At 41.7% G+C, this 26,581-nt stretch overlaps 1 protein-coding gene across 1 annotated transcript in view; it reads left to right on the plus strand.

Moving 5' to 3' along the window:
- The window catches only part of LOC140482255 (ADP-ribosyl cyclase/cyclic ADP-ribose hydrolase 1-like), a 38,627-nt gene extending 14,085 nt beyond the window's left edge, over positions 1-24,542 (plus strand). The window contains exons 5-9 of the mRNA XM_072579418.1: positions 665-747; positions 3,212-3,288; positions 5,420-5,512; positions 17,566-17,652; positions 24,369-24,542. Of these exons, the coding sequence (XP_072435519.1) occupies positions 665-747; positions 3,212-3,288; positions 5,420-5,512; positions 17,566-17,652; positions 24,369-24,444 (416 nt within the window). The 3' untranslated portion in view covers positions 24,445-24,542. The remainder of the gene's footprint in view (positions 1-664; positions 748-3,211; positions 3,289-5,419; positions 5,513-17,565; positions 17,653-24,368) is intronic.
- Positions 24,543-26,581: the final 2,039 nt, after the last annotated feature.

Raw genomic sequence — 26,581 nt, forward strand, 5'->3', positions numbered from 1 at the left:
ATCCAGACCCATCATGAGATTCTTGGTGTTTATTGTCTGGCTGATATTAACTTCTAAGAACTTTCTGCTGTTTTTTGCCTTTAAATATGTTTTAACAATTAGTTTTTCACTATTTGTGACATCATGTTTTATAAATATTTATTGATTTGGCTTCTATTGCTGTCTGCAAAAGAGTTTTGCAGACTCCCCAAACTCTGGCTTGCTGGCACTTCCTAATTAACTTGCATTTTTTCATGTGACTATTCCAAATAACTATTTAAGAAGTTTCCCTGCTGCTGAAGTTAAACTGAGTGGTCTGCAATTATTGGGCTCATCTTTCCAACCTTGTTTGAGCAAAGGGTGTTACATTTGCACTTCTGTAGTCACTGGCACCACCCCTGAGTTTGGGGAAGATTGCAAAGCTAATACCATTGCCTCTGCAATTTCCACTCTGTGAATACTGAAGGATGCAAATGTGCCTCCACATTCAAATTAGGCCTGAGAGATTGTTATAAATTTTTGTTCAAAGAAACCTATTCATGAGTTTAAGGTTTTATACTGTTTTTCTTTTAAAAACAATGTCTTGACATTTAAAACCATTTTTAAAATTCTGAATATTAAACAAGCAACTCCTTTACATTAGCAACTGTGATACTTACATGCACAATAATTTGATTTGTTACAGAACCTAATTTTGAAGCATGTCCTGGGTGGAAAGAGTGCGAAAACAATTCAATAAGTTCATTTTGGAAGGCAGCATCTGAAGATGTAAGTATATTGTTTTTTCACTGAAGTAAGTCTGGTGGAATTAGTCACTCTAGGTTAGTCACACTGGACCAACATCTTTTCTGGTTCAAGATCAGCTATGTCCTACTCCGTATTAGTCCCAATATATATCCTCACATAATAATAAAATCAGTCTTTATTTGTATTGGTGTGGTCAAAGCCCACCCAATCCCTACAAACAAAAAGACCATTCCTGGGGATCGATTCCTCTACCTCATCAATTATACACCTTTTCATTTCAATTTCATTTAAGAATCACCTCCTGTTTCATCATGTAAGATAGCTGCAGTGGAAACGGGATTGTAGAAATGACAAGGATATTGCCTAAACTAAAGAAGGGAAAGCAAATCATCATGTGAACGATTTTCTGCTGCAAACAAAATGAGTGAACATCAAGTGAACAGGATTGGTGTTCAATTGACATGCCCCTATGATTGTTGCCACTAAAATTATCATTTTCATTTGTCATCCTGGACAAAATACTGTCTGTTTTGTGCACATGGGACCTTGCTTTGGCCTGAATGAGCATATTTAGAGAGAAGAAAATTAGAATTGAAGTGAGAATAATTTGGGCATAAAAGAAAGACATCAAACGCTTCTGTTTCTTTCAAAGATGAAGCCCTGGATGAAATTGAAGAGAAAAGGAATCAATTTTAAAATAAAAGTGTCATTTAAGGAAAAATGCCTGGTAAACTAAAACAAACTTTTAATCCTAATTCTAATTTTGAATGCAGTCCGGAGTGGAGTAGGAGGGAAATTGTCTGTCTTGAACAGTTTAGTGTTGGGCAGTTATTTTATCTACTCTGCCTCCATTTAATTGTTCTAGTCTATATCCAAATAGAAACCCCAAACCGGTTGGGGCAGTGACTCCATGGCTGATAGGAATGGGGATTGTACTATGAAATGCAAGTTGCCATGGTCCAAGGGCCATGATGAGCAAGAGTACTTAATGCTGGCAGAAAAATTACCAAGGAACATTTGAAGTTAAGAGGGAGATACAAGGCCCATTGTCAGCAAGATCTAAGAACTGCTTGTAGGGCCAGAACAAGGCCTAACCAAAGGGTTTTTAAATAAAAACTGCCTTAGCTACTCTGCTAAATCCTAGCAGGTTTGGACTTTTAAAAGGCTTTTGGTACAGTGCCACATATTAGACTTGTGAGTCATGGAGTAAAAGCAACAGTAACAATGTGGATTCAAAATTGGCTGAGAAATAGGAAATAGAGAGTGCTATTTTTTTCAGGCTGGAAGAAGATTTGCAGTTCCCCAGTATTGGGAACCTTCCTTTCCCCTGCATATCAGTAGTCTAGATCTTGCTGTGCAGGGGGCAATTTCTAAGTTTGCGAATGACACAAATCTCAGGAAAATTTATAAACTGTGAAGAGGACAGTGTAGATCTCCAAAAGAACATGTTGGTGGAGTGGCTGGACAGATAGCAGATGAACATTAATGCACAGAAGTGTGAGATGAGACACTTTGGTAGGAAGAACATGGTCAGATAATATTAAAAAGGTATGCATCAGTAGAGAGACTTGGTTGTAAGTGTACATAAATCATTAAAAGTTGGAAGGCAGGTATAGAGTTGTTGTTAAAGCATACAGTATTCTAACCTTCATAAATCAGAGCACAGAGTACAAATGTGGGAAGTTTTTATATTTAGTTCATCATAAGACATGAGTTAGACCTCAGCTGGAATATTGTGTACAATTCTGGGTGTCATACCATAGGAAGAAAATGAATGCATTGGAGAGAGTGCAGAAGAGATTTGCAAGAATAGTTCCAGCAGTGATTTACTTCAGTTGTGAGGGTGGATCAAAAGAGGTTGGTTTTTATTTCTTTAGAGAGGAGAAGGCTAAATAAGATTTGATAGAAGTTTTCAAAATGGTGTTGTCTGGACAGAGTGGATAGGGTCAAACTGTTCCCTCTTACAAACTGATCCCTCTTTGAAGTGTTTTGCAGAAGCAAATGCCAGCTGATGAAAACCTTTCTGACTTGGTGAGAAGTTAGAGGCAATGCATTCCATACTCTAATTATGATGATACAGGTTTAATTGAGGCATTAAAGAGGACATTGGATGCTTATTCTAATTAATAATGTGCAAAAGTATGCAGGAGATAGGACTGAATGGTCTCCTCTGCACCATGTTGCCACAGCACTGATAACATCAATAGACCATAACTTCTACATTCTAAGTAGGCCACTAAATAGTCAAGGTGGGTTACCCTTCTAACTGTGCACAGAGTTATGGGTGATGGTTGGAAACCTAATGACAATGCTTCACAAATGAAAAGCCAGCCAGTGTTTATTCTTATCTGACCGGTCAGGCATTCAATTGTCAGGTAAAACTGGGCCTTTATTATTTTTTCAGAAGGAAGTTGATGCTTGTGGTTTAGATTTGAACTGGATTGGTTAGATAGTAGATAAGTAATTGTGTACATTGCACTTACAGTATGCAAGAAGGGCTCATGGAGAAGTAACAGTGATGCTGAATGGATCTGCTCGTGGCGACACCTTCAGGAATAACAGGTACAGTGCTAACAATGTCAACATGATGGCATTCTTTGGAAATTACATGGTAGAAATTCATGAACTTTGATAGGCATTTTCTGAATGGCCTCCACCATTCTCCCACCAAAGTTATGGACAAACAGTGTGAGTCCTGATCTGAAAAGGAGACTTTCACTCCAATGTGAATAAGCAGTTAACCTGAATGATAAGGACCAAATTTTTTTTCTTAAATTCACCTGTGGGATGTAGACATTGGCTCACCAATATTTATTGCCTGTCCCTAGTTGCCCTTGAGAAGCTGGTGGTGAGCTGCCTTCTTGAACTGTTACAGTCCGCATGCTGTGAGTTGACCCAAAATGCTGTTAGGGAGGGAGTTTGGTGTTTTGACTCAGTGACAATGAAGAAACGACAATACATTTCCAAGTTAGGATGGTGAGTGGCATGGAGGGGAACTCGTAGATGTCGTGTTTCAATGTATCTGCTGCCCTTGTCCTTCGAGATGGACGTGGTTGAGAGTTTGGAATGTACTATCTAAGGAGCTTTGAATTTCTGCAGTGCATCTTATAGATAGTACACAGCTGCTACTGAGCATCAGTGGTGGAGGGATTGGATTTTTGTGGATGTGTTATCAATCAAGACAGCTGCTTTGTCCTGGATGGTGTGAAACTTCTTAGATGTTGTTCAAGTTGCACCCATTCAGGCAAGTGGGGAGTATTCCATCCCACTCCTGACTGATGCCTTGTAGATGGTGGGCAGACTTTCAGAGGTCTCTCCCCACAGTATTCCTCACCTCTGACCTGCTCTTATGGTCACTTTGTCCATGTGGTGAGTCCATTTGATTTTCTGGTCAATGGTAGCAACAAGGATGTTGTTAGCCGGTGAATTCATTGATAATGGTTTTATGGTGTATTTCAGTGATGGGACCAGTTCTTATCTTTACTGCAGATCTGTTTAGATATTTCAGGTAATGGTAAGTAGATTCCTAAAGTTTGAGGTAGGAGTTAAAGTGGCCTTTATCTGGAGTTACAATTTCTCATAGTCTTATGCAGTTAATTGTGATAAACTTCTCCTACGTTATAAACCTTTATCACTTTGGGGTACAAATGGATAGATTAGAAATAGAGTTTGTAAGTAATCATATATATAAAACAAGATAACCTTTCATTTCAGATTGTGTTACAAACGTTTTGGAAGCCTTATCACCAAAATTGCAATAATGAATAGAAATAGTTTACTAGTTGCGTATTTCCAATGTCAGTACTACAGATTTCATTTTACCTTTTGTTTTATCGGAAATCAATTGATAACCCATTTTGAAATTTAGCTTTCCTCAACAAACTGACCCTTACTGAACTGATCTGTTCTGGAAGTTTACACAAAAGAAATGTGGTCTCTTGGTTATCTGTCACATTAGCCAGTTTGCAGCCATGCCCAAGATTTTGTCTTTGCACTTCAGTATTGCTACTAAATCTTGATATGTAATAATGTAAGTCTATGGTATCCTGATTGGTGACCTTCCTTGCAACAAAGCAAGTCATGGTAACACAACATTTTTGCCTAATTTCAGTTTTCAACAGCTCGAGACCCACTTTTCCACCAGCTAATTCAAAGTCAGGAAGCAAGGTTGGATAACAAATGTTGTATTCACCTTCTGTTGCTGCCACCTTCACCATAACCATAGTTACTCAAAAAAATGTGAAAATCATGATGGTGCCAATCAGAAAAAAATTGTCAGCAGTGGGTGTGCATGTTTGTTTTTTTTTTAGAAAGGGGTATTGATGAACCAGCATAAAGGTAGTTTGAGGTCAAATACGGGGTTATAATTTCCAAATGCAGTAAATACCCAATAATAAGGTTACTACACTTGAAATGTGTATTTAACAGGTAATGGATGCCCTCATGGCCATTATTGATTTTCAAGAGTTGAATAAATTATATCAATGACCATTAAATGTTCATTGTGACATATATATTTATTTTCTTTGGCATTATTGTAAAAGGAATTTATGGTGTATAACAGTTGTATATCAATTAATCAGTTTAAATTAATTAATTTAAACCACTGTTCAGTTGAATATCCTATTCTTATTAATTACACTTCTTATTTTCACTTTATTTGACTAATTATGTCTTTCTTTCCTGTCGCTAGCATTTTTGCTGAAATTGAACTTGGCGAATTAGACAATGCGCGGGTTACCTTTGTTCACCTCTGGATCATGGATAATATTGATGGCCCTGATAAGTAAGTCTATTAATTTTTTTTGTTATTGCATGCATGATGTAGGTTTTATTGATAATACTCTTGCCATTTTCATTGCAGCCTAGTGGAATGGTAAACATAAGATTTTCAATCTTGTATCTAATTGAGAGGAACCGTATAGATTCTCCAGGTGGAGAGAGCCTGCTGTATTTGTGCTGTTGCACAGGGACCAGGTGGGAACATGGGCATTTAACAAAAAGGAAAAATGAAAGGAAGCTGGCAGTTGATAGCAGGATTATGATAGCAAGAGACTCAACACATCTGGATTGATAAGGGCCTGAGAACAGGTAGCCAACTTATCCCCTTGCACAAAGGGCACACAACTTGTACTGAGATCCACAATGGAGAAGGGCAAGTCCTAGCTGGTGGCTGAGTGAGGGGGGTAGTGCGGGTTGGGAATATGCAACAGATAACATCTGACTGTTCATTTCCCATATCTGTTTTCACTAGGCACATGAAGAGCACCCATTGCATAGTCTTTATAAATGGAGTAAGTCTGTAAAGCAGAGGTAACATTCTCACCTCAGTGTAAGAAGACCAAAGGTTTGAGTCCTGACCTAAATAACTACTTAGATTGCGATTGGAATGTGGGCCCGAGTTTTACACAGAAGCAGTGACCCCAGCCCCTGACTCAAAAATCATGGATGAGCTCACCTCCACTCAGCAAAGAAGTCTGCAGCTTTTGGGCCATTAAATTGTTCAGGAGCGGCAAGTCCAAGCCCAGTCATGTGTTGTAGCCGAATGAAATTGCCAGCTGCCCTCTAGTGAAAGAGCACCACTTTTCAGGTAACGTCTGGGGAGAGAAACAGAGTTCACAGTTCAGACCGATGACCTGCCATCAGACAATAAGGAAAATAGAAATATCGTGGAGGTAGGGACAAGAGGAACAAAGGGGAAAGCCCGTGATAGGGTGGAAGCTAAAGGAAATTAAATAACAAAAGACAGTAGGAATTGATATACCTACAGTAAAGAAACAAAGTTCTGAAGAAGAGTCTTGCTGGACTCAAACTTAACTCTTTCCCTCTCCATGGATTCTCCCAGATCTGTTGAATTTGTTCAGCACTTTGTTACCTTACTTTTATAAAAACATAAAGGTTATATCTAAATGAGGTGTGAATGACTGTATGAAAACCTTCTGAATACAAGAGAGAAAGAAACTGTACAAGACCAGCCTGGTGTGGTCTCTCTACCAGTGAGCCTGCCTGATGCACATTTGTATTCAACTGTCAGGTTTATCATGTCATCCATCATACTGTCTAAGAAAAGCCAGAGAAAGTTATTAACTTTAGTATGCTGCTTGTCAGACTATTGAAAAACTCAGCAAAAGGTCCTTTTTCTAGAAAAGATGTTCAGCTAATTTTTTTTTCTAGTTGAGTCAGATTTGTCAGGGGCCACTTTGACATAAAACCTGTAGTTTATATGTCAATATGGGTGGGGAGGGATTTTCTCGACAGGTTGAGTCAGTTAGGCCTGTACTCAGTGAAGTTTAGAAGAATGAGAGGCAAACTTCTTGAAATAATATATATGATTTATGAAGGGCTTGACAGATGTGAAGAGATTGTTTGCCCCTCATGGGAAAGTCTAAGAATCAAGGGCATGACCTCAGAATAAGGATTCACTCAAAACCAACAGAGATGAGGAGCAATTTGTTTCTGAAGGTGGTGAATCTATGGAATTCTTTAATGCAAAAGATTATCGATGCTGGTTTGAAATATATTCAAGGCTGCGATACAAAGATTTCTTATCAATAAGGTAATAAAGGTGATGGGGAAGGGGCAGGAAAGTGGAGCTGAGGATTATCAGATCAGCCACTTAATGAGAGTGGATTAAATGCACCAAATGGTGTACCTTTGCTCCAACAGCTCATGATCTTATGGGTTGTTTCATTGTACTATAGGGGAAAAGCCACAGTGGGCAGGTTTCTGGCACTGAGTCTGGCTCTGTGGCTCAAAAGGAAAGGCAGGAGGAGAATAGAAGAGTGATAGTGATAAGAGATTCAATGGTTAAAGGAACAGACAGGAGATTCTATGGTTGTGAACACAACTCCCAGCTGGCATGTTGCCTTCTGGGTGCTAGGGTCAGGGATGTCTCTGATCAAGTAGACAGACAGGATTCTTAAGGGGGAGGGTGAGCAGCCAGAAGTTGTGGTACACATTGGTGCCAATGAAATTGCTAGGAAAAGGGATGAGGGCCTGAAAAGTGAATAAAGTGTGTTTGGTTGGAAGCTAAAAAGCATGACGAACGGAGTGTTCATCTCAGGATTGCTACTGGTGCTATGGGCTAGTGAAGCTAGGAACAGAGCAAGTGCAGCTGAACATGTGGCTGTAGAGCTGTTGTAGGAAGGATGACTTCAGGTATGTGGAGAATTGGGATACCTTCTTGGGAAGGTGAGACCTGTACAGAGGGTGGGTTGCACCTGAACTAGAAGGCAACCAATATCCTGAGCAGGAGGTTTGCTAGAGCTCTTCAGGGGGGTTTAAACTAGTTTAGTAGTGGGGTGGGGACCAGAGCTATGGATCAGAGGATGGGATAGCTGGTGAACTGGCAAATAAGATCTTTTGAGGAAGGGTAGACAGTTGATACGGCAAAGTTGCAGTCTGCGTGATGGGTTGAATTAAGGGTGATGAACTTAGAGCATGGCTCAGTATTTGTCTCCATAATGGCCACAACATCATAGTTACATCTAGTCAAGAGGAAGAAGCAAGCTTAGTTTATGTTGAGGGGAGAGACCGGCAGGTTTCTAGAGGCTCACGAGGTAGCCAGGAAGGAACTGAAGAATGGACTTAGAGCTAGAAGGGGATATGCAAAAGCCTTGGTAGGTAGGATTAAGGGAAAACTCCAAGGCATTCTCCACTTGTGTGAGGAACAAGAGGATGGCCAGAATGAGGGTAGGGCTGATCTGGGATAGTGGAGGGAACTTGTGCATGGAGTCAGAGGAGGTAGGGGAGGTCCTTAATTAATACTTTGCTTCAGTATTCATGAATGAGAGGGATCTTGTCATTTGTGAGGACAGTGTGAAACTCGCTGATATGCTTGAACAGGTTGATGTTAAGAAGGAGGATGTGCTAGAAATTTTGAAAAAACATGAGGATAGATAAGTGCCCTTAGACAGACTGGATCTACCCAAGGTTACTATGTGAAGAGATTGCTGTGCCTTTGGCGATGATCTTTGCGTCCTCCCTGTCCACTGGAATAGTTCCAGATGATTGGAGGCAAATATTATTCCCTTGTTCAAGAAAGAGAATAGAATTACAGACCAGTCAGTCTTAGGTCGGTGGTGGGCAACTTATTGGCGAGGATTCTGAGAGACTGGATTTATGATTATTTGGAAAAGCATAGCTTGATTAGAGATAGTCAGTTAGCATGGCTTTGAGGGGCAGGTGATGCCTCTCAAACCTTGTTGAACTCTTTGAGGGTGTGACAAAACACATTGAAGGTAAAACAGTGGATGTGGTGTACATGGCTTTTAGCAAGGAGTTTGATAAGGTTCCCCATGTTGGCTCATTCAGAAAGTAAGGAGGCATGGGATACAGATACAACTGGCTGGCCCATAAAAGACAGGATGGTAATTGATGGAAATTATTCAGCCTGGAGATCGGTGACCAGTGGTGTTCTGCAGGGATCTGTTTTGGGACCTCTGCTCTGGGAATCTTTTTAATAAATGAGTCTGATGATTAATCAGAAGGGTGGGTTAGTCAGTTTGGTGGAGTTGTGGATAGCTGTTGTAGGTTGCAATGGGACGTTGACAGGATGCGGAGCTGGGCTGGAAGTGGCCCATGGAGTTCAACCTGGAAAAGTGTGAAGTGATTCATTTTGGATGGCTGAATTTGAATGCAGAACACAGGATTAAAGGCAGGACTTCTTGGCATTGTGGAGGAACAGAGGGATCTTTGGGTCCACGTCCACAGATCCCTCAAAGTTGCCATCCAAGTTGATAGGATTGTTAAGGTGTATGGTGTGTTGGATTTCATTAGCAGGGCGATTGAGTTTCAGAGCCACTAGGTTATGATTCAGCTCTATAGAGCCCTGGTTAGACTACACTTGTAATATTGTGTTTAGTTCTAAATGACAAAAAGTAACAGACTCAGCACTGATCCTTGTGGCACTTCACTGGTCACAAGCCTCCAGTCTGGAAAGTAACCCTCCACCACTACTCTGCATTGGAAGGATGTGGAAGCTTTAGAGAGGGTGCAGAGGAGATTTACCAGGATGCTGCCTGGACTGGAGGGCATGTCTTATGAAGAGAGGTTGCAGGAGCTAGGGCTTTTCTTATTGGAGCAAAGAGGGATGAGAGGTGACTTGATAGAGGTGTACAAGATGATGAGAGGCATAGATAGCCAATGACTTGATAGCCATTTCCATCCTGGGAACATGAGAGGTCATAATTTTATGGGGTTTGGAGGAAGGTTTAGAGGAAATGTCAGAGGTTGGTTCTTTACAGAGAGTGGTGGATACATGGAATGCACTGCCAGTGGTGGTTGTAGAGCCAGATACATTGGGAATATTTAGGCGACTCTTGAATAAGCACATGGACAATAGTAAAATGTAGGGTATGTAGGCTAGTTTGATCTTTTAGTAGGTTAAAAGGTCAGCTCAAGGGCCTGTACTGTGCTGTACCATTCTATGTTCTATTATACATTTCGTGATAACCGCTTTAGCCAAATGGATGATAACATCAGAAAATCCTACACTTTTTTTTTAATCCTGAAAAGAGGTGACTAGGAGGGGAATTCAAACAGATATTTATTATCGTGAATGATGAGGAGACAAACATCAATTTATTTCAAATTAAATCGCACTCTTTTTGGATACAGAACTGGCTCAGATAGAAGACAGACAGTAGTGATGGGGGGTTACTTTCCAGACTGGAGGCTTGTGACCAGTGAAGTGCCACAAGGATCAGTGCTGAGTCTGTTACTTTTCGTCATTTATATAAACAATTTTGGATGTGAACATCGGAGGCATAGTTAAGTAAATTTGCAGATGATACTAAAATTGGAGATGTAGTGGGCAGCGAAGAAGGTTACCTCCGAATACAATGGGATCTTGATCAGATGGGCCAGTGGGCCGAGGAGTGGCAGATGGAGTTTATTTAGATAAATGTGAGATGCTGCAATTTGGAACAGCAAATCCGGGAAATAATGGTAAGGTCCTGGGGAGTGTTGCTGAACAGACACCTTGGAATGCAGGTTCATAGTTCCTTGAAAGTGGAGTTGCCGGTAGATAGGATAGTGAAGAAGGCATTTGGTACACTTGCCTTTATTGAGTATAGGAGTTGGGAGGTCATGGTGCAGCTGTACATGACATTGGTTTGACCCCTTTTGGTATATTGTGTGCAATCCTTGTCTCTGTCCTATGGGAAGGATGTCGTGAAACTTGAAAGGGTTCAGAAAAGATTTGAGGATGTTGCCAGGGTTTGAAGATTTGAGCTATAGGGAGAGGCTGAACAGAACAAAGAAAATTTACAGCCCAGGAACAGGCCTTTCGGCCTTCTATGCCGATCCAAATGTACTGTCTAACTTGTCCGTCAATTCCTAAGCACCTGTATCCCTCTACTCCCCACCTACTCCTGCATTTATCCAGACGCATCTTAAATGAATTTACCGTGCCTGTCTCTACCACCTCTGCTGGCAGCGTGTTCCAAACACCCACCACCCTCTGTGTGAAGTAAGTACTTGCCGCATGTATCTCCCTTAAACTTTCCACCTCTCACCTTGAGAGTGTGACTGGAGCTATTTTCCCTGGAGCATTAGAGGGTTGGGGTGATTTTATAGAAGTTTATAAAATCATGAGGGGCATGGATAGGGTAAATAGACAAGGTATTTTCCCTGGGATGGGGAAGTGCAGAACTCTAGGGCATAGGTTTAGGGTGATAGTGGAAAGATATAAAAGGGACTTAAGAGGCAACTTTTTTTAATGCAGAAGGTGGTGTTTGTACAGAATTTAAATAACACCTGGGTGGATATATGAATAGGAAGGTTTAGAGGGATATGGGCCAAGTGTTGGCAAATTGGATTGGATTCGTTTAGGATATCTGGTCAGCATGGACGAGCTGGGCCAAAAGGTCTGTTTCTGTGCTGTACATCTGTGATTATGACTCTACGACACTGTGTCAGAATACTAGTCTCTCATGTGTACTCCAATGACAGTTTGTGGCGTCAGAAAATTATTCCTCTCCATGTTTAAATGATAGAATGAAGTTGTAGGTAGAACAGTAAATGCAAAATAAAATCCCCTCACTATCTATGATCTAGGTTAAAGGTGCAACAGCAAACAATTTGTTACTTGATCAGATAACCTCTCTCTCATCTATTGTCCCACAGCATAGGAATGGGCCCCACAGCCCACCATGTCTACGCCGACCAGCTAATAGGAAATGACACTAATCCTATTTAATTGCACTTGTTCTGTGGCCTACTGTGCCCTCTCATTGTAAGTGCTCATCCAGATTCTTTTTATTTAAATATTGTTATTGAAAAAGGTTTCACTACAAAATATAGCATCATAACATCAAAAATAAACAATTAAACCAAATACTATACCACTCTACAAAAGAAATTGAAACTACACTTGTTGCACTGAGCGGCGTTGCTTATTTATTGATTGATTTTTGCAGTAAGACCATTGCTCTCAACCTTCGAGCATCAATTATTGAATTCACATTTGTATGCAGTTCTTCCTCTTGGGCATTCGGTTTATCGGTCCAGACCATCATGCCTAGACACCAGCCCTAATCAAAATGGCAGACAGATCTAATTCCAAATGATTCAATAAGGGCTGCCACATCTTATGGTGCACCAGAAAATTGACAACTTGTATATTTGTAAGAAAGTCCAAAGGAATATATTCCATAATTAACTTATGCCACACCTACAGCTCTGGTGACTTCTCAGGTACCCAACACATCAGAATGGTTTTCATTGCACAAAAAAATAAGAATGTTAAAAAGCTTTTTCCCCACTTATGTCTAAGGAAGGTAAATTTGGCAAATCCATGAGCAAAGAGACTGAGTCCACCTTGACTTCAGTCCCCAAGACCCCCTCTATTACTCCTGCCATAGTGCTCCAATATGCTCAGCCTGTGGTAGGACCACAGGTAATAAGTGAGGGTGACCATATTAATTTTACATTTGGGGCATATTGAAGATGTTCCCTGCTTAAGTTTTGCAAAACTTATCTGGGGTCAGATGAGCTTTATGAAGAATCTTTAACTGCGTACCATGGGTCCTCTCTTACATACCAAAATCCTCCTCGCATTCTCACAAACGTCCTCCCATGTTTCTGAAGTGATCGCAAATCCTAACTCACTCTCTCCCAGACCTCATGTAGATGCACAATGTCACCCAAGGAACATTTCCTCTCCCCCACCCCCGCCAACAAATGATAGCGAGTACTTACTGAAAGAGTGCTGTTAGCCTGAAGCACCCTTGTTTCCATGTCAGGTCTATAACGCTCAAGAGCATTATCTCCTTTTTCAGATAAAATCTCTAATCTGAAAGAAACCGATGAGGTCCATACTCGACAATCCATATTTCCAAGTTATTTGATCAAATGACATCAACATTTAATCCTCAAGTAGATCACCCAAACGAGATTCCCCCTTCCACCCAAAGTTTAAACCTGGAATCCGTTGTCCCTGAATGGAAGCCCGGTATTCCAACTATGGGATAAGAAAGGATATTTTGTGCATATTACCCTCCATCTGCCTCATTGCCCTCCGTGCTTTGACCATGTTAGTAACTATTGGATTATGGCAATGTTCCACAACTATCCTTATTTTGTCTAATAACAGCAGGTTGATAAGAGAACACTTTGTCTAGGAGGCCTCAATGTCTAACCATGTCATGCCAAGTCCACACAGACCCAGTCACTTACAAAATATAGGCGGGAGATCAGTTGATATCTTGTAATATCTGTGAGGTCCATTCCCAGTTTCACAAGTTAATAAAGCGCCACTTATAACGCCAAATAAAAGAACTAAACTGGCCGTTCAATTTCTGAAATGTTTGCCTAGGAAAGAGCAAAGGAAGCATCCGCAAAGGGCGCAATAAGGGAGGGAGAACATACATTTTGGTTAGAGGGACTTGACCCAACCCTGATATTGGAAGGGCCCCCCATCTTTGAATGTCTTGTTTAATCTTGTCAAACAAATGAACAAAATTAGTCTTAAATAACTGATCAAAGCTAGGGGTAACAGAGAGGCCCAAGTAAAGAGAGCTTCCCTGTGCCCACTTAAAGGGGAACCCACCTTCCATGTCCGGTATTCCCCTAAACCGCTTTCCCCACCCCCCCCGCCCCCAATAGGCATAGCCTCTGACTTTGAAAAATTGATCTTGTAACCTGAGGAAAGAACCAAATGAATTAATACGCCATATCAAACAGTGTACTGAAACTGCTGGGTTCGAAAAAAAATAAGAACATCATCCACATTTAGTGTAATCTTATGCACCTTCAGCCCCCACCTTTGGAGCAGCTATACTAGTGCTGGAGGCCAACATGAAAACCAAAGGTGAAAGGGGACAGCCTTGCCAACTGTTCCACCAATGTTAAAATTATCAGACCTTATACCATTGGTGAGAACCAGAGGATCACTGTAAAGGCCCTTTACCCATCTAGAAAACACTTCACCCAGGCCAAACCACTCCAGGGTTTAAAAAAGATATGGCCATTCCACCCAGTCAAATGCTTTTTCCACATCCAAAGAGACAAACAATCCTTGAACCAATTGCTGCTGGCACACTTGAATTATGTTAGGCAACCTCCTAACATTATTAGAGGATCTGCAACCTTTTATAAAGCCTGTCTGATCTTCTTTAACAATGGAGGGCAGCACCCCTTCCAACCTCAGTGCCAAAGTCTTAGATAAATTTTATTAACCAATCTCGCTCTTAAACTCTGATTATGAGAAGCACAGTCCGCCTGGGCCTTAGCTTTCTTGAGGATAAGAGAGATATTAGCCTCTCTCCAGGATGGCAGGAGGCAATCACGACTATATGAAGAGTTATATGGTCTAGCATTGGCCCTGACAGTATGTTTAAAAATTCTTTATAAAGCTCACTGGGAAGACCATCAATGCCTGGCACCTTTCCACTTTGAAGTCGCCTCACCACCTCCTGTATCTCTTGTGCTGTTAATGGAGCACTGAGGAGAGACGCCTGCTCAGCAGACACCCCAGGAAGGTCCAAGTTCCTAAATAAAAGATTCCATTTTATCCTGTCTATCCTCACATCATTCAGACCATTGCAGTTCAGAACGCAACCTCTTAAATGCCACATTGATCTTTTTAGCAATATAAGTAAGAGTCCCATTCCCTTCCCTAATAGAAGGAATAGATTGGGAGGCATTTTTCTTCCTAATTAGATATGCCAATTATTTACACGACCTATCACTAAGCTCAAACAACCTTTGCTTTGCAAGGGAAAGTTCCTTCCTGGCTGTATGTGTAAGCATGGAGTTTAAGGTGGATTGTAGGGCTGTGATCTGTTGCATCTTCATCACTGAGAGTCTGCTGTAATATGGCCGTCTCAGCTGCCTTCAATCATACCTCGAGCAGCCATTCCGTTGCTTCTGACTGGCCAAGTATGAGATAATTATCCCTCTAGCATAGGCCTTAAGCTCCCAAAGAATGGATGGGTCACCAGCTATACCTGAGTTGGTGACCAAAAATGTTTCAAATTCCTTAGAAAAGTGTTCCATGAACTTGCTATCCTTGAGGTTGAAGGGATCCATTCGCCAGTACTCTTTGCCACTTCATTTGCATTACCCTTAATCTCGACCACTAAATATAGTGCTGCGTGCCCAGAGATGGTAGTATTCCCAGTTGAACCAGGTACCACCAAATCTCGAAGAGCCACAAGAATTAGGAAAAAAACAATCCTTGTATGGCACTTTTGAGGATTGGATACAAACATAAAGTCTCTGCCTGTAGGGTGAAGACATCTTCAAATGTCTACCAACCCCAGTTCCACACATAGATCACCCAACTGTTTAGATTGTGCAGGAAGCTTTGGGGGGCCTTTGGGCATTCTATCCAGCACAGGATCCATAAGGTAATTAAAGTCCCTCCCTATAATAATATGCCGCGACATAAAGGCCACCAGCTTAGATAGTGCATCAGTCAGAACTGTAAGGGGTTGGGCCGAGGACAACAGCATTCAAAATACCATATTCCTCACCATGTGTTAGAGCCTTAAGGGTAACAAACTGACCATATTCATCTTTAACACAATCTATTAAATTAAATGGAAGATTCTTCTGGATGAGTATAGCCATCCCCCTGCTCCTAGTGTGAAAGGACAAGAAAAATACCTGATCAAACCCATCCTGCTGTAAGGTGGGTCTCCTGCAAAAGGGCAACATCTACATCTCTTTTTTAAGACTCGACAACATCTTTTTCCTTTTAACTGGCGAATGGATCCTTCTAATATTCCAGGTGCACCATTTAAGAACACTGTTAGCCAAAATCCTTTACAACCATCTTTGACCTGCCGAGAAGAAGAATTTGACTTACAGAATGCTGGACATATTCAAAAGAAGGCATCTTGGAGTCGATTTATGAAAAACCAAAGCACTAAACTAACTACAAAACACAAAAGGCACTTCATGGGGGACTCTATCCCCTGGCGATAGAGAGCACTTGCTCATCTCCATTACCCTATCCCGATTGAGCCACACCCCAGACCCAAGCAATAAAAGGAAACAGACAAAATAATGAGCCTCTGCCCACCCCCAACTATACACCAGCACCAATCCTAATCAGTGAGCAAAACAAACACCTGAAACAGCAGCTTCTTTAAGAAAAGGGTAACATCACAAGAAAGATAGCAAAAGAAATTAAAAAATCAAACCTTATTGTCCAAGTCTATAACTCCATCCAAACATTTTAAGGTGACCAAAATACTTTTTACTTGTTCAGAGGAGTCAAATGACTGCACCATTTCCTTATGAGTAATTTAAAGCACTACTGGGTATCTCTTTGAATATTGAATACCAAGGTCTCTTAATTATGTCTTTACTTCATCAAACAATTTCCTTTTATGGATCACCATTGCAGAAAAGTCCTAGAAAGACATTATCTTAGTTCCCTGATAAGTAAGGGCCTGTGGATCTTTCCCCATCCTTCTAGAAGATTCCAGGACTCTTTGCTTGTCCCTGTAGCTTTGAAAATGTACCAGGACCGGGCACGGGCACTGCAACCCATTGAGCTCAGTCAGCCTTCACCCGGTCCACCTCAGCACCCTAGCCAAAAATCTGTGGCAGCCGGTTGAGAATGATTGTCTTCCATCAACTCCTTGATCATCCCTCGGATTGTCTTGCATTCTCCAGCGACATTCTGCTCGGCAGGTACCTTTTCTCGGCTGCTGTGGGAACTGCAGCTACAGTCACGGTTGCAGGCAAACCGGTGCCTTCAGTGAGTGCCCCGTGTGTTGGAATTACAGTAGAACCTTGACTATCTGAACAGCGCACATCCGAATCCCGGAACATCCAAACAAGATTCTAAGGCCCTGCAAAAATGACACCAGGCAACCTAGCATTCAGCTATCAGCTAAACAGCATTTTGATATGCACTGGTGGATAACTGGGGTAAGAATATCACTACTGCTGGGCTGGGATGCAGAGCTCAGCAAGGCAGATCTACTCAGATCGCCGCCATCTTGGATCGCCCCTGCTCATCCAGATTCTTAAATGTTGTGAGCATACCTGTCTCCACCACCCTCTCGGGCAACATGTTCCAGATTTCTATCACTCGCTGGGTGAAAAAATACTCCTCACCTTAACTTTATGCCCTCTGCTCTTAGACACTTATGAAACTTTTTATATTTTCCCATGAAGCAAAAAGAGATATAGTTATATCTCAAAATATTGACTCCATTTCTCTCTCCACAGATGATACCAATTGTGCTGAGTATTTCTAACACTTTTTATTTCAGGTCACCCTGATAAGTACTCATTTTTAAGTTCATGAGGCCATCTGTTTGAGTAATTAAAATTCATTTTGGGAATTCTATTGAACATCAACTATATTTTGGTTTGCAGAGAATCCTGTGATGTTGGCAGTGTTGCAGTATTGGAAAGGATTCTAAAGGAGAAAAATATCAGCTACTCTTGCAAAGATAATTACAAGTATGTACTATATCTGATTCATATTTAACCATTGAAATATTTAGAAAGTGGTGACCTTTTTCACTTTCTTTTATGTAGTATTTAAGTATTTTAAGCTAATTTTCATCCTTGCTCTTCCACACTCTGAACATGCTGTTGTCTCTACATCCTCACTCAAATTATTCTCTCCTTCTCCAATGTCCTTTAAATCTGTAGCCACAAAACCAATCAAAATGACATGTGGAATGTCAGACTTTGTTTCAAAGGAGAGGATGTTATGTGTCAGTTTTATGGAGCCTTGCCAAGGCCCCATAGCAATAATGCATTTGATTTGGTTACTGAATGTAGGAAAGATGCATTAACCCAAGACGGATGATTGGTACAAATTCATCACAACAATACCAGGCTTTAATTATAATGTCAGGTTGCATAGACTTGGCTTGAGTTTTAACTATTAGGGGTGGGGGGGAGGGTAGTGATCTAATTAAGTTATTAATAACGATCATAGGAGTGGATAGGGTAGGTAGAGAGAAACTATTTTCTCTGGTGAGGGAATCAATAAACAGAGTGGAGATTTCTCAGTGTCGTGGTACTGGACTTGGAGACATGAAGGAGGCTGGGAAGTAAGGGAAAATTTTGTGTCAAGGCTGTACCCTGATGCAGTCTACTACAGGAGAAGGACAGCAAATGGAGTGGCTGTCCACTCCATGGAGAAGGCACCCAGTTTTACTGCATGATGCCTGTATTAGAGGCTACCAGGTTGCTGGAGGGAGCCCCCCTCACTCCCGACCCCTCCCCACCCTGGGTTGGGACCATTAGAATCAGAGTGCCTTTGCCCCAGTGATGGGGCTGTCGAGGGGGAGGCGGTATATCCACGGCACAAAGGTTTCATTCCATGGCATTTGATCTCCACTCTGAGAGGCTACTGGCTTCAAACATTATCACATTTTATGATGCTTCGTGCCTCCATCATAACCCAGCTCTCCTGATGGAGCTGTCGAACCTCCAGATGTGCTGGCCTTTGGATGAGGTTGGCAGTACCGGGAGCCCGTGAAGGATGACATGCTTAGAGGTAGCCTCACTGCTGGCAAGTGCAGGCTTGTGATCACCATTTGGAGGCATGCAGTAAAATCCATGGGTTAGGGAGGCTAACCTTAAAACTCAGTCTGGTCATTTTAAAGTGAAATCTGGAGATACTTTTTCACATAATGACCGTTACAAATCTGGAACTTTTTTTCAGTTATCCCTCTTCACCAAAGGCAGACTGTAGAAATTTTTCAAATTAACTTTGCTAGATACTTGTTGGGTAAGGATGATTAACAAGGTACAGCAAAGGTACAGCAATGGAGTTAAGCTCCAGATCAATTGTGATCTGATTGAACAGGCTTCAGGGCCTGAGTGACTAACTCTTATTCCATGTTCCCATATTCTTACGTTTCACCACCTATCCCCAATATACATTGCCTTCTATGGTGTACAAACTTTGTGGGTGGCATCGTGGCACAGTGGTTAGCACTGCTGCCTCACAGCGCCAGAGACCTGAGTTCAATTCCCGCCTCAGGCAACTGACTGTGTGGAGTTTCCACATTCTGTGTCTGCGTGGGTTTCCTCCGGGTGCTCCGGTTTCCTCCCACAGTCCAAAAATGTGCAGGTTAGGTGAATTGGCCAGGCTAAATTGCCCGTAGTGTTAGGGGTAAATGTAGGGGAATGGGTCTGGTTGGGTTGCCCTTCGGCGGGTCGGTGTGGACTTGTTGGGCCAAAGGGCCTGTTTCCACACTGTAAGTAATCTTAAAAAAAAAATTCAAGGCCAGCATCATTGTTCCCTGAATCACTTCATTTTCTATCTGATTCTTTCAGAACCTGGCAATGTCCATTTATTCATGTGCACTGAGCCTTTCACTGGGAAATGGATATATTATCATTGATCATTCCAGGCTAATACATCTCAGAATGCTGCTATGATATGTATTCTTCAAAATTCTTAAACTTCATCTGTACCAGTATTCACATATAACGCACATCAGTGAAAACAACAGAGAGTATCTCCAATAGCTCACTGTTTCCCCATTTCTATATTGACATCATGCACTCCAATTCCAAAGGATCAGACTGATGCCAGTCATAAATCCAAATAAAAAGAAATTTCTGCTCCTTCTAGGGCGGCGCAGTGGCTCAGTGGTTAGCACTGTTGCCTCATAGTGCCAGGGTCCTGGGTTCAATTCCAGACTCTGTGTGGAGTTGCACGTTCTCCCCATGTCTGCAAGGGTTTCCTCCCATTGTCCAGATATGTGTAGGTTTGGTGGCTTAGCCATACTAAGTTAGCCATAGCATCCAGCAATGTACAGACTAAGTGGGTTAGCCATGGGAAATGTAGGATTACAGAGATATGGTTGGTCTGTGTGGGATGCTCTTTGGAAGGTCAGTGTGGATTCAATGGGCCAAATGGCTTGCTTCCACACTGTACCAATTCAATAATTCCAATACAATTCCATTTCTCAGATCAAGTTTCTAACATTATATCACATTGTCTGGAGGGTAATTTTTTTGTATCAGTTTTACAGCGTGAGTCACTGATGGTGAGGATGGTTCTTTTCCCTGTTGCCAGAGAATGATCAATGTCTATTATATTAATCCTTGAAAGACAAAGTTGGTTTCATTTAAAATGATCGATTATTTATTATCATATTATGGACATGACCTCTTCTAGAAATGGTGAATATGCCACTGTTTTCATTTTTGACTCCTCAATTCATAGGCGAGGAATTGTATACCATTTCATTCCAGTTCTGAAGCTTATGAGAAACTGTGACATGAAACCATTCAGGAATTTGGTGTCCAAATATGTGCAGATGATATTTGGTCAGCTTTTTGGATAGGTCGTATTAGTGAATGTACAAAGTTGACCATCTGTTTACAATCGATAACTTACCACAAGACAAGTAGTGTTTACAGCACAGAGGGAAGCCATTCAGTTGATTATGTCAGCACTGGTCAACACAGGTCTGACTGCATTAATCCCAATTTCCAGCTTTTCACCCATTGTCCTGGAGGCAATAACGACTGATTATATAAATACTAAAGAAATGTTACAGCAGTTTTTGACTCAACTGTCCTTTCAGGCAGAGTTCCAGGCTCCCACCACTGTCTGTGTGACAAGTTTCTCCCCAAACCTCCCTTCACTTCCTCACTCTTACCTTAAAGCAATGCTCCCCTGGTTATTGAACCCTCTACTCGTGGAAAAGTGCCTTCCTATCCATGCCCTTCATAATCTTATACTCCGATATCAGGTTCCTGTCAACATGCTCCGCTCCAAGGAAAACATTCCTAGCCTACCCAGTCTTTCCTCATAGCACAGGGTCTCAAGTTGAGGGAGCTTCCTGGTAGATCTCCTCTGTACCCTGTCTACCACAACCATGAGCTGAATTTAGATTTGGCCAAGTGCAGGGACCTGAACCTGTGCCCATCTAGGTCTGGGTGACATCACCACAATGTTACCATCACCTCCAAAACTGATACAGATTGAAGTTGCAGTTTCTTTTTATTAAAACTTCAGCCTTGACAAACAGCAGCTATTACTGTTAGCACATATATATATATATATATATATAGAGCCTGAAATTTCTGTTTGATTCTGCGTGGAGCTGAGAGGGACTGGAGAATAGAACAAACCCTGATATTGCCATCATTTCTGTTGAGGGCCAGGGGAAAACCTTCTGCCACTAAACATCCGGCCTAAGATCAAACGGCAGTAATTGGGTGTGTTCCTGGATGTCACCTGGAAATGTTCTGCCACAAACATCATTTTAAAAGCTATTAGATAGATAGAAATTTATTGTCACTTGCTTTTGTGAAAATACTGTAAAAAGTGTGTCAGGCACCAGAAAATTGGCGCCATTTAATTACATGAAGTACGTTTATTTTTTTAAAATCTGAGACAATGTTAAGACTATCATATTTTGTTCATTCCATGGTCTCTTGGTTTCACAAATCAAGCGCTGCCGAAGGCCAGGGCCTATCTGACTGTCAAGGACTGGGATCCTGTCAAACCCACCAAACTCTAGGCCTTGCTGATACCTCAGAAGATGGGGTCCCACCGAGACTGCCAAAGACTGGGGGCCCAACACGACCACCGAAGGCTGGGGACCCGCCAAAGCCACCTAAGACTGTCAGCTCATCGACACCGCCAAAGACCAGGGATCAGCCAAATCTGCCAAAGACCAGAGACCCATCCAAACCTCCAAAGAGTGGGGGCCCGCTGAAACCGCCAAAGACCAGGGATCAGCCAAAACTGCCAAAGAGCAAGAGACCAAAGGGACCACAAAGACCGGTGGCGGGTCCTGTCAACCAAAGGCTAGGGGTGGACCACGGCAACCGAAGGCTAGGGGTGGGCCACGGCAACCGAAGGCTAGGGGTGGGCCACGGCAACCGAAGGCTAGGGGTGGGCCACGGCAACCGAAGGCTAGGGGTGGGCCACGGCAACCGAAGGCTAGGGGTGGGCCACGGCAACCGAAGGTTAGGGGTGGGCCACGGCAACCGAAGGCTAGGGGTGGGCCACGGCAACCGAAGGCTAGGGGTGGGCCACGGCAACCGAAGGCGAGGGGTGGGCCACGGCAACCGAAGGCTAGGGGTGGGCCACGGCAACCGAAGGCTAGGGGTGGGCCACGGCAACCGAAGACTAAGGTCTATCCATATTGACCACAATTGGGAGACTGGGGTTGGGGGCCTACCACAACCACGGGGGAGCAGGAGCTCACTGAGGACCAGGCACCTGCCGAAATTGCTGAAGACTGAGAGCCTGCTGAAGCTGCCAATGATGTGGGCCCACTGAAACTGCCACACCTCAGCTGCAGAACAAAGAAAGTAAACTTGTTGCAAAAGGTGAAATTAAGAAATGATTATAAGATGAAAAAATAAAAAGGACACAGCCGGTCAGCCAAAAGGGAGTAAATGGACCAAGATTCCAAACACTACCTAACCTGCCATCTCCACCATCTTGCTATTTTAAGAGAAATGGTATGACTGGCTAATCTTTGATTACAATCATATTATAATTGGCAATTATGACATGGCTGACCCTCTCTGCAATGGATATTTCATTTCATAATAAATGGGTGGGTATAAGTTATTAGAGGTTTGAAGCAATCTCAAAATAAATCAAGGGAAGGAACTAACTGTATTGATTAGTAAATGACAATGATCAAAATCATGATATTAAAGCTAAACCATTCCCCTGGTTTTAATGTTTCCTTCCCAGTTATTAACAGAAGTAGATGAGGAAATTTTTGATGAGGTAGTTGTAATCTTCCAAGCCACACGAATTTAAGAATTATCTCCAGATATTGCGCAATATGCAAAAGAAGAACAGAATATTTGGGAAAATTATCTGAACAAAGTCCATGGCTTGAAATTGCGGTGGAGAAATTAACTCTGACAAATTTAGTTAAAATGCTTAAAGAGTAACTCACATGGTAAATCTAACAACATCTAAGGATGTTATTTCCATAAACGTGAGGGGACATTTAACAACATTATGCATTAGAGACTGTTATCAAAAGTGAGACAGAATCAATTAAAGACTATTTGTTTCAGAGGATGAAGATAGCAAGTACATATGAGTATGTATTCACATTGGTAGACTGTATCTAACAGTGCCCTTCAGATATCTGGCCTGCCTCAACTTTACTCATATTTAGAAATGTTTTGAATAGAGAGCTGTTTCTCACTAGTTTACTGCTGACACTAAGTTAGATGATGCAACATATAGTGTGTAGGTTGAGGTTGATAGTTGCAAAGGGACATCAGTTGATTCAGTGAGTAGGCAAAACTGTGAAAGGTGGTGTTCAATGTGGAAAAAAGACTGAGGTCATCCACTTTGGAACTAAGGAGTGGAGATCAAATTATTTGTTAAACAATGAGACTGGATTTAAGCAGAGATTCTTAGGCTGGGATTTTCTTCCTGAAGGCAAATTTTGCAAAACAGACCTTTTCCTGCTGTTCTGATCTCCCATCCTGCTTGGCAGTATCCATCCCATAATCTTCACAGCAGAGTGGTGGGACCAGGCTAGATTTGAGGTCACTGCTTTCTGAAGCAGATCCTTGGCAGGAACGGAGGTGGCAGTTTCCAATGTGGACAGTTAAATGGCCCGACTTCATTCACTGGAACTTTGGCTTAGTTTGGAACATGAACATTAAGTACCCTTGCCTTTACCCTTCACTTGCCCCACTCACCAGGCCCATTCATATCCCTCCTAATACCTCGTAATCTACTCCCCATGTCATCTTCACACCCAGTCATTCGTAGCCACTTTGGATAGAACTCATGAGATGTAGAACAGGAATATTGTAAAGCATGGTGTCACGCAGATATCATTGCTTAGTTCTCTTAAAGGCGTGGAATTGCCTGATCATCGATGCATGCAATATCACAATGGTGGCAAAGTTAATAATGCATTCTTCATAAGATTTTTCACTGTTGTTTATAACAACTATCTTGCATCAACATTGTCTGTATTCAATTTTTCTAATATTGAAGTGACAGAATGTATTGAGAGTAAAGTACTAAATTGTGAATTCCGCACTGCGATTAGTGCTAAACACCTGAATTGCAAAACATCCTCATTTACTACTGAAGGGGCTGTTCCTGTTTAGACGAAAATGTGAAACTTGATGTATGGGTTTTGAGCTGTGTTCATTTATTTTAAAGTTTTTTTTAAAAACGTTTGTTGTTTTCTTGACAGAGCTGCTAAAATGCTGCAGTGTATGGACAAGTTGGATCATCCATCCTGCAGATTAGGTGAAAAGCCAATTGCATGACTGGCCGACCTGCTTAAGCTACTCTCCAGGAATTTCTAAAGCTTCCTGCTTCTATACAGACAGACAATCAATTAAAATGATGCTAATATATAAAGCAAGCTCCAGTATACAGTGTGGTGTGATTACCTGTATTAATTTGATTAGAAATTAAGATGCAACCCTGTGAGGAAATAATGAACATTTAACAATAAAAGAGGATCAGTGAAATTTTAACAAGGAAAATAAACTGAAGAATCCTGCAATTATTTAACATTTAGGGCCAGTAATCTGGTTCACAAAGCTCATTGCACTGACTCAAATTGGCACCATTTCTCCATGTGTAAGGTGTAAAAATCTAAGGCCTACCACATGCCTGATTTTTGGGGCCTTAACTTTTGGTTTTGCTATTTGCTCAAGGGATGTGAGCATCACTGGCTGGGCCAGCATTTATTGCCAATCCCTAACTACACTGGACAAGGTGCTGCTGAGCTATGTTCTTGAACTGCTACAGTGCATATGGTGTAGGAACAGCCACAGAAAGCTGTTAGGGAGTAAGTTCCAGGATTTTGGCCAGTGACAGTGAAAGAACAGCTGTATGTTTCCATGTCAGGATCGGGAGTGGTTTGGAGGAGAAATTGCCAACCTTGTCTGTCAAGGTGATAATATTTTCCAAATCCACAATGTGAGAAACGGAGCTCACTCACTTCAATAATTTCAGTCCGAGACAAGATCTGAAGCAATCAGTATGTTTATTATACACTTGCAAGCGTGGTGCCTAAAATAGACACACAGAGATTAGCAAGTACATATCTTATATAGGATTCACTACTCCAAACCCGGTGCCCATTACTCTTGTTGATCTCTTGCCTTATCCAGCCTTGTGCATAACAAAGTACAAGTTTTATTTGGCCATTTCACCACATCCTGCTGTGGTCCATTGTTAGGTAGATCCTTCTTCACTGCCATCTATTTCCCTTACTGTGACATTTCCTCCCATTCCTCAACCATATTGAACCTTTTCATTGGGTTTTTTTTTTATTTTTGCATAAGTGGGAAACAGACGCTTATAACTACTGTTTGTACAAACATATCTGGCTTAACCTACATCCTCACAGCACCTTATCTGTTTGTCTGTAACATCTACCATTGTTTGCAGGCATGTTTCATTCTTGTATACACATTTTAGCTAATACAAAAACAGTTATATATTTCCTTCACATAGTTTTCATTCTTGTTGACTCAGCTCTTGGTTGAAACAATTATACACTGGTGTGAGTTCATTTACCTTGCATAAGTAATTATGATTGCAGAAGGAACACTACTTTACCTCTATCCCACAATTTCCCCCTTTTTCTTTAATTATCATTTGTTATCTTCTGCATTTTTCCTTTAAGCATCGCCCCCAAAATTCGCAAGCATCATTCCGGAGATTTCATCCATCTTGGTCTCACTCATTCCCTCATTATTTAATCGATAAAGTTCCTCTGCCTGATTCCCTTTTAGGGGCATCTGTTTCATTAAGACTGCCTCAATCAGCTTTTGGGTGAGCCCTCGTATACAGGGTATGATACAACAGCCAATGGCTACCAATACCCCGGCTGCTACTATCAGGTAAGTAAGGATGGAAACCACCACCCCCTTCCATTTTCCAAACCGTGATTCAAGCCATCCCATGAGAGATGTGTCTACTCCTGAATTCTCAGCCAGTTTCTCTGCTAAGGTAGTCAATCCCCTTAAGGCCCGAGTAATTGAACCATCAGGCGCAGTGTTATTAGGAATAAAGGTACAACAGCTTCCTCCTAACATCACACACGCGCACACCCTATTTCCGCTAAAATCATATCAAGGGCCATTCTGTTTTGCCATGCAATCCTACTTGTCGCATCAAGCTGGTCTGATATTCCTTTAACCGCATCTCTTGTATAATTTATAAATTGCTGTTGATTATAGAAAATGTAATTTATCCAATCTACATTTTTATTAATTGTTCCTCACCAAAAGAAAGCTGACTCAAAGTCTGCTGCAATCTGGTTACGAGCCTTGAACTCATCAGGTATCCCCCTAGGGACTCCTACAGAATCGAGATAAATCCTGTCATCGAAAGAAGTGTCTAACGGTGATTTCTTACCCCTTCCCTTTTTCCCTCCTATCTTTTCCT

The sequence above is a fragment of the Chiloscyllium punctatum genome, chromosome 1 (genome assembly GCF_047496795.1).
Source record: "Chiloscyllium punctatum isolate Juve2018m chromosome 1, sChiPun1.3, whole genome shotgun sequence".
In the NCBI taxonomy this organism is placed as follows: domain Eukaryota; kingdom Metazoa; phylum Chordata; class Chondrichthyes; order Orectolobiformes; family Hemiscylliidae; genus Chiloscyllium; species Chiloscyllium punctatum.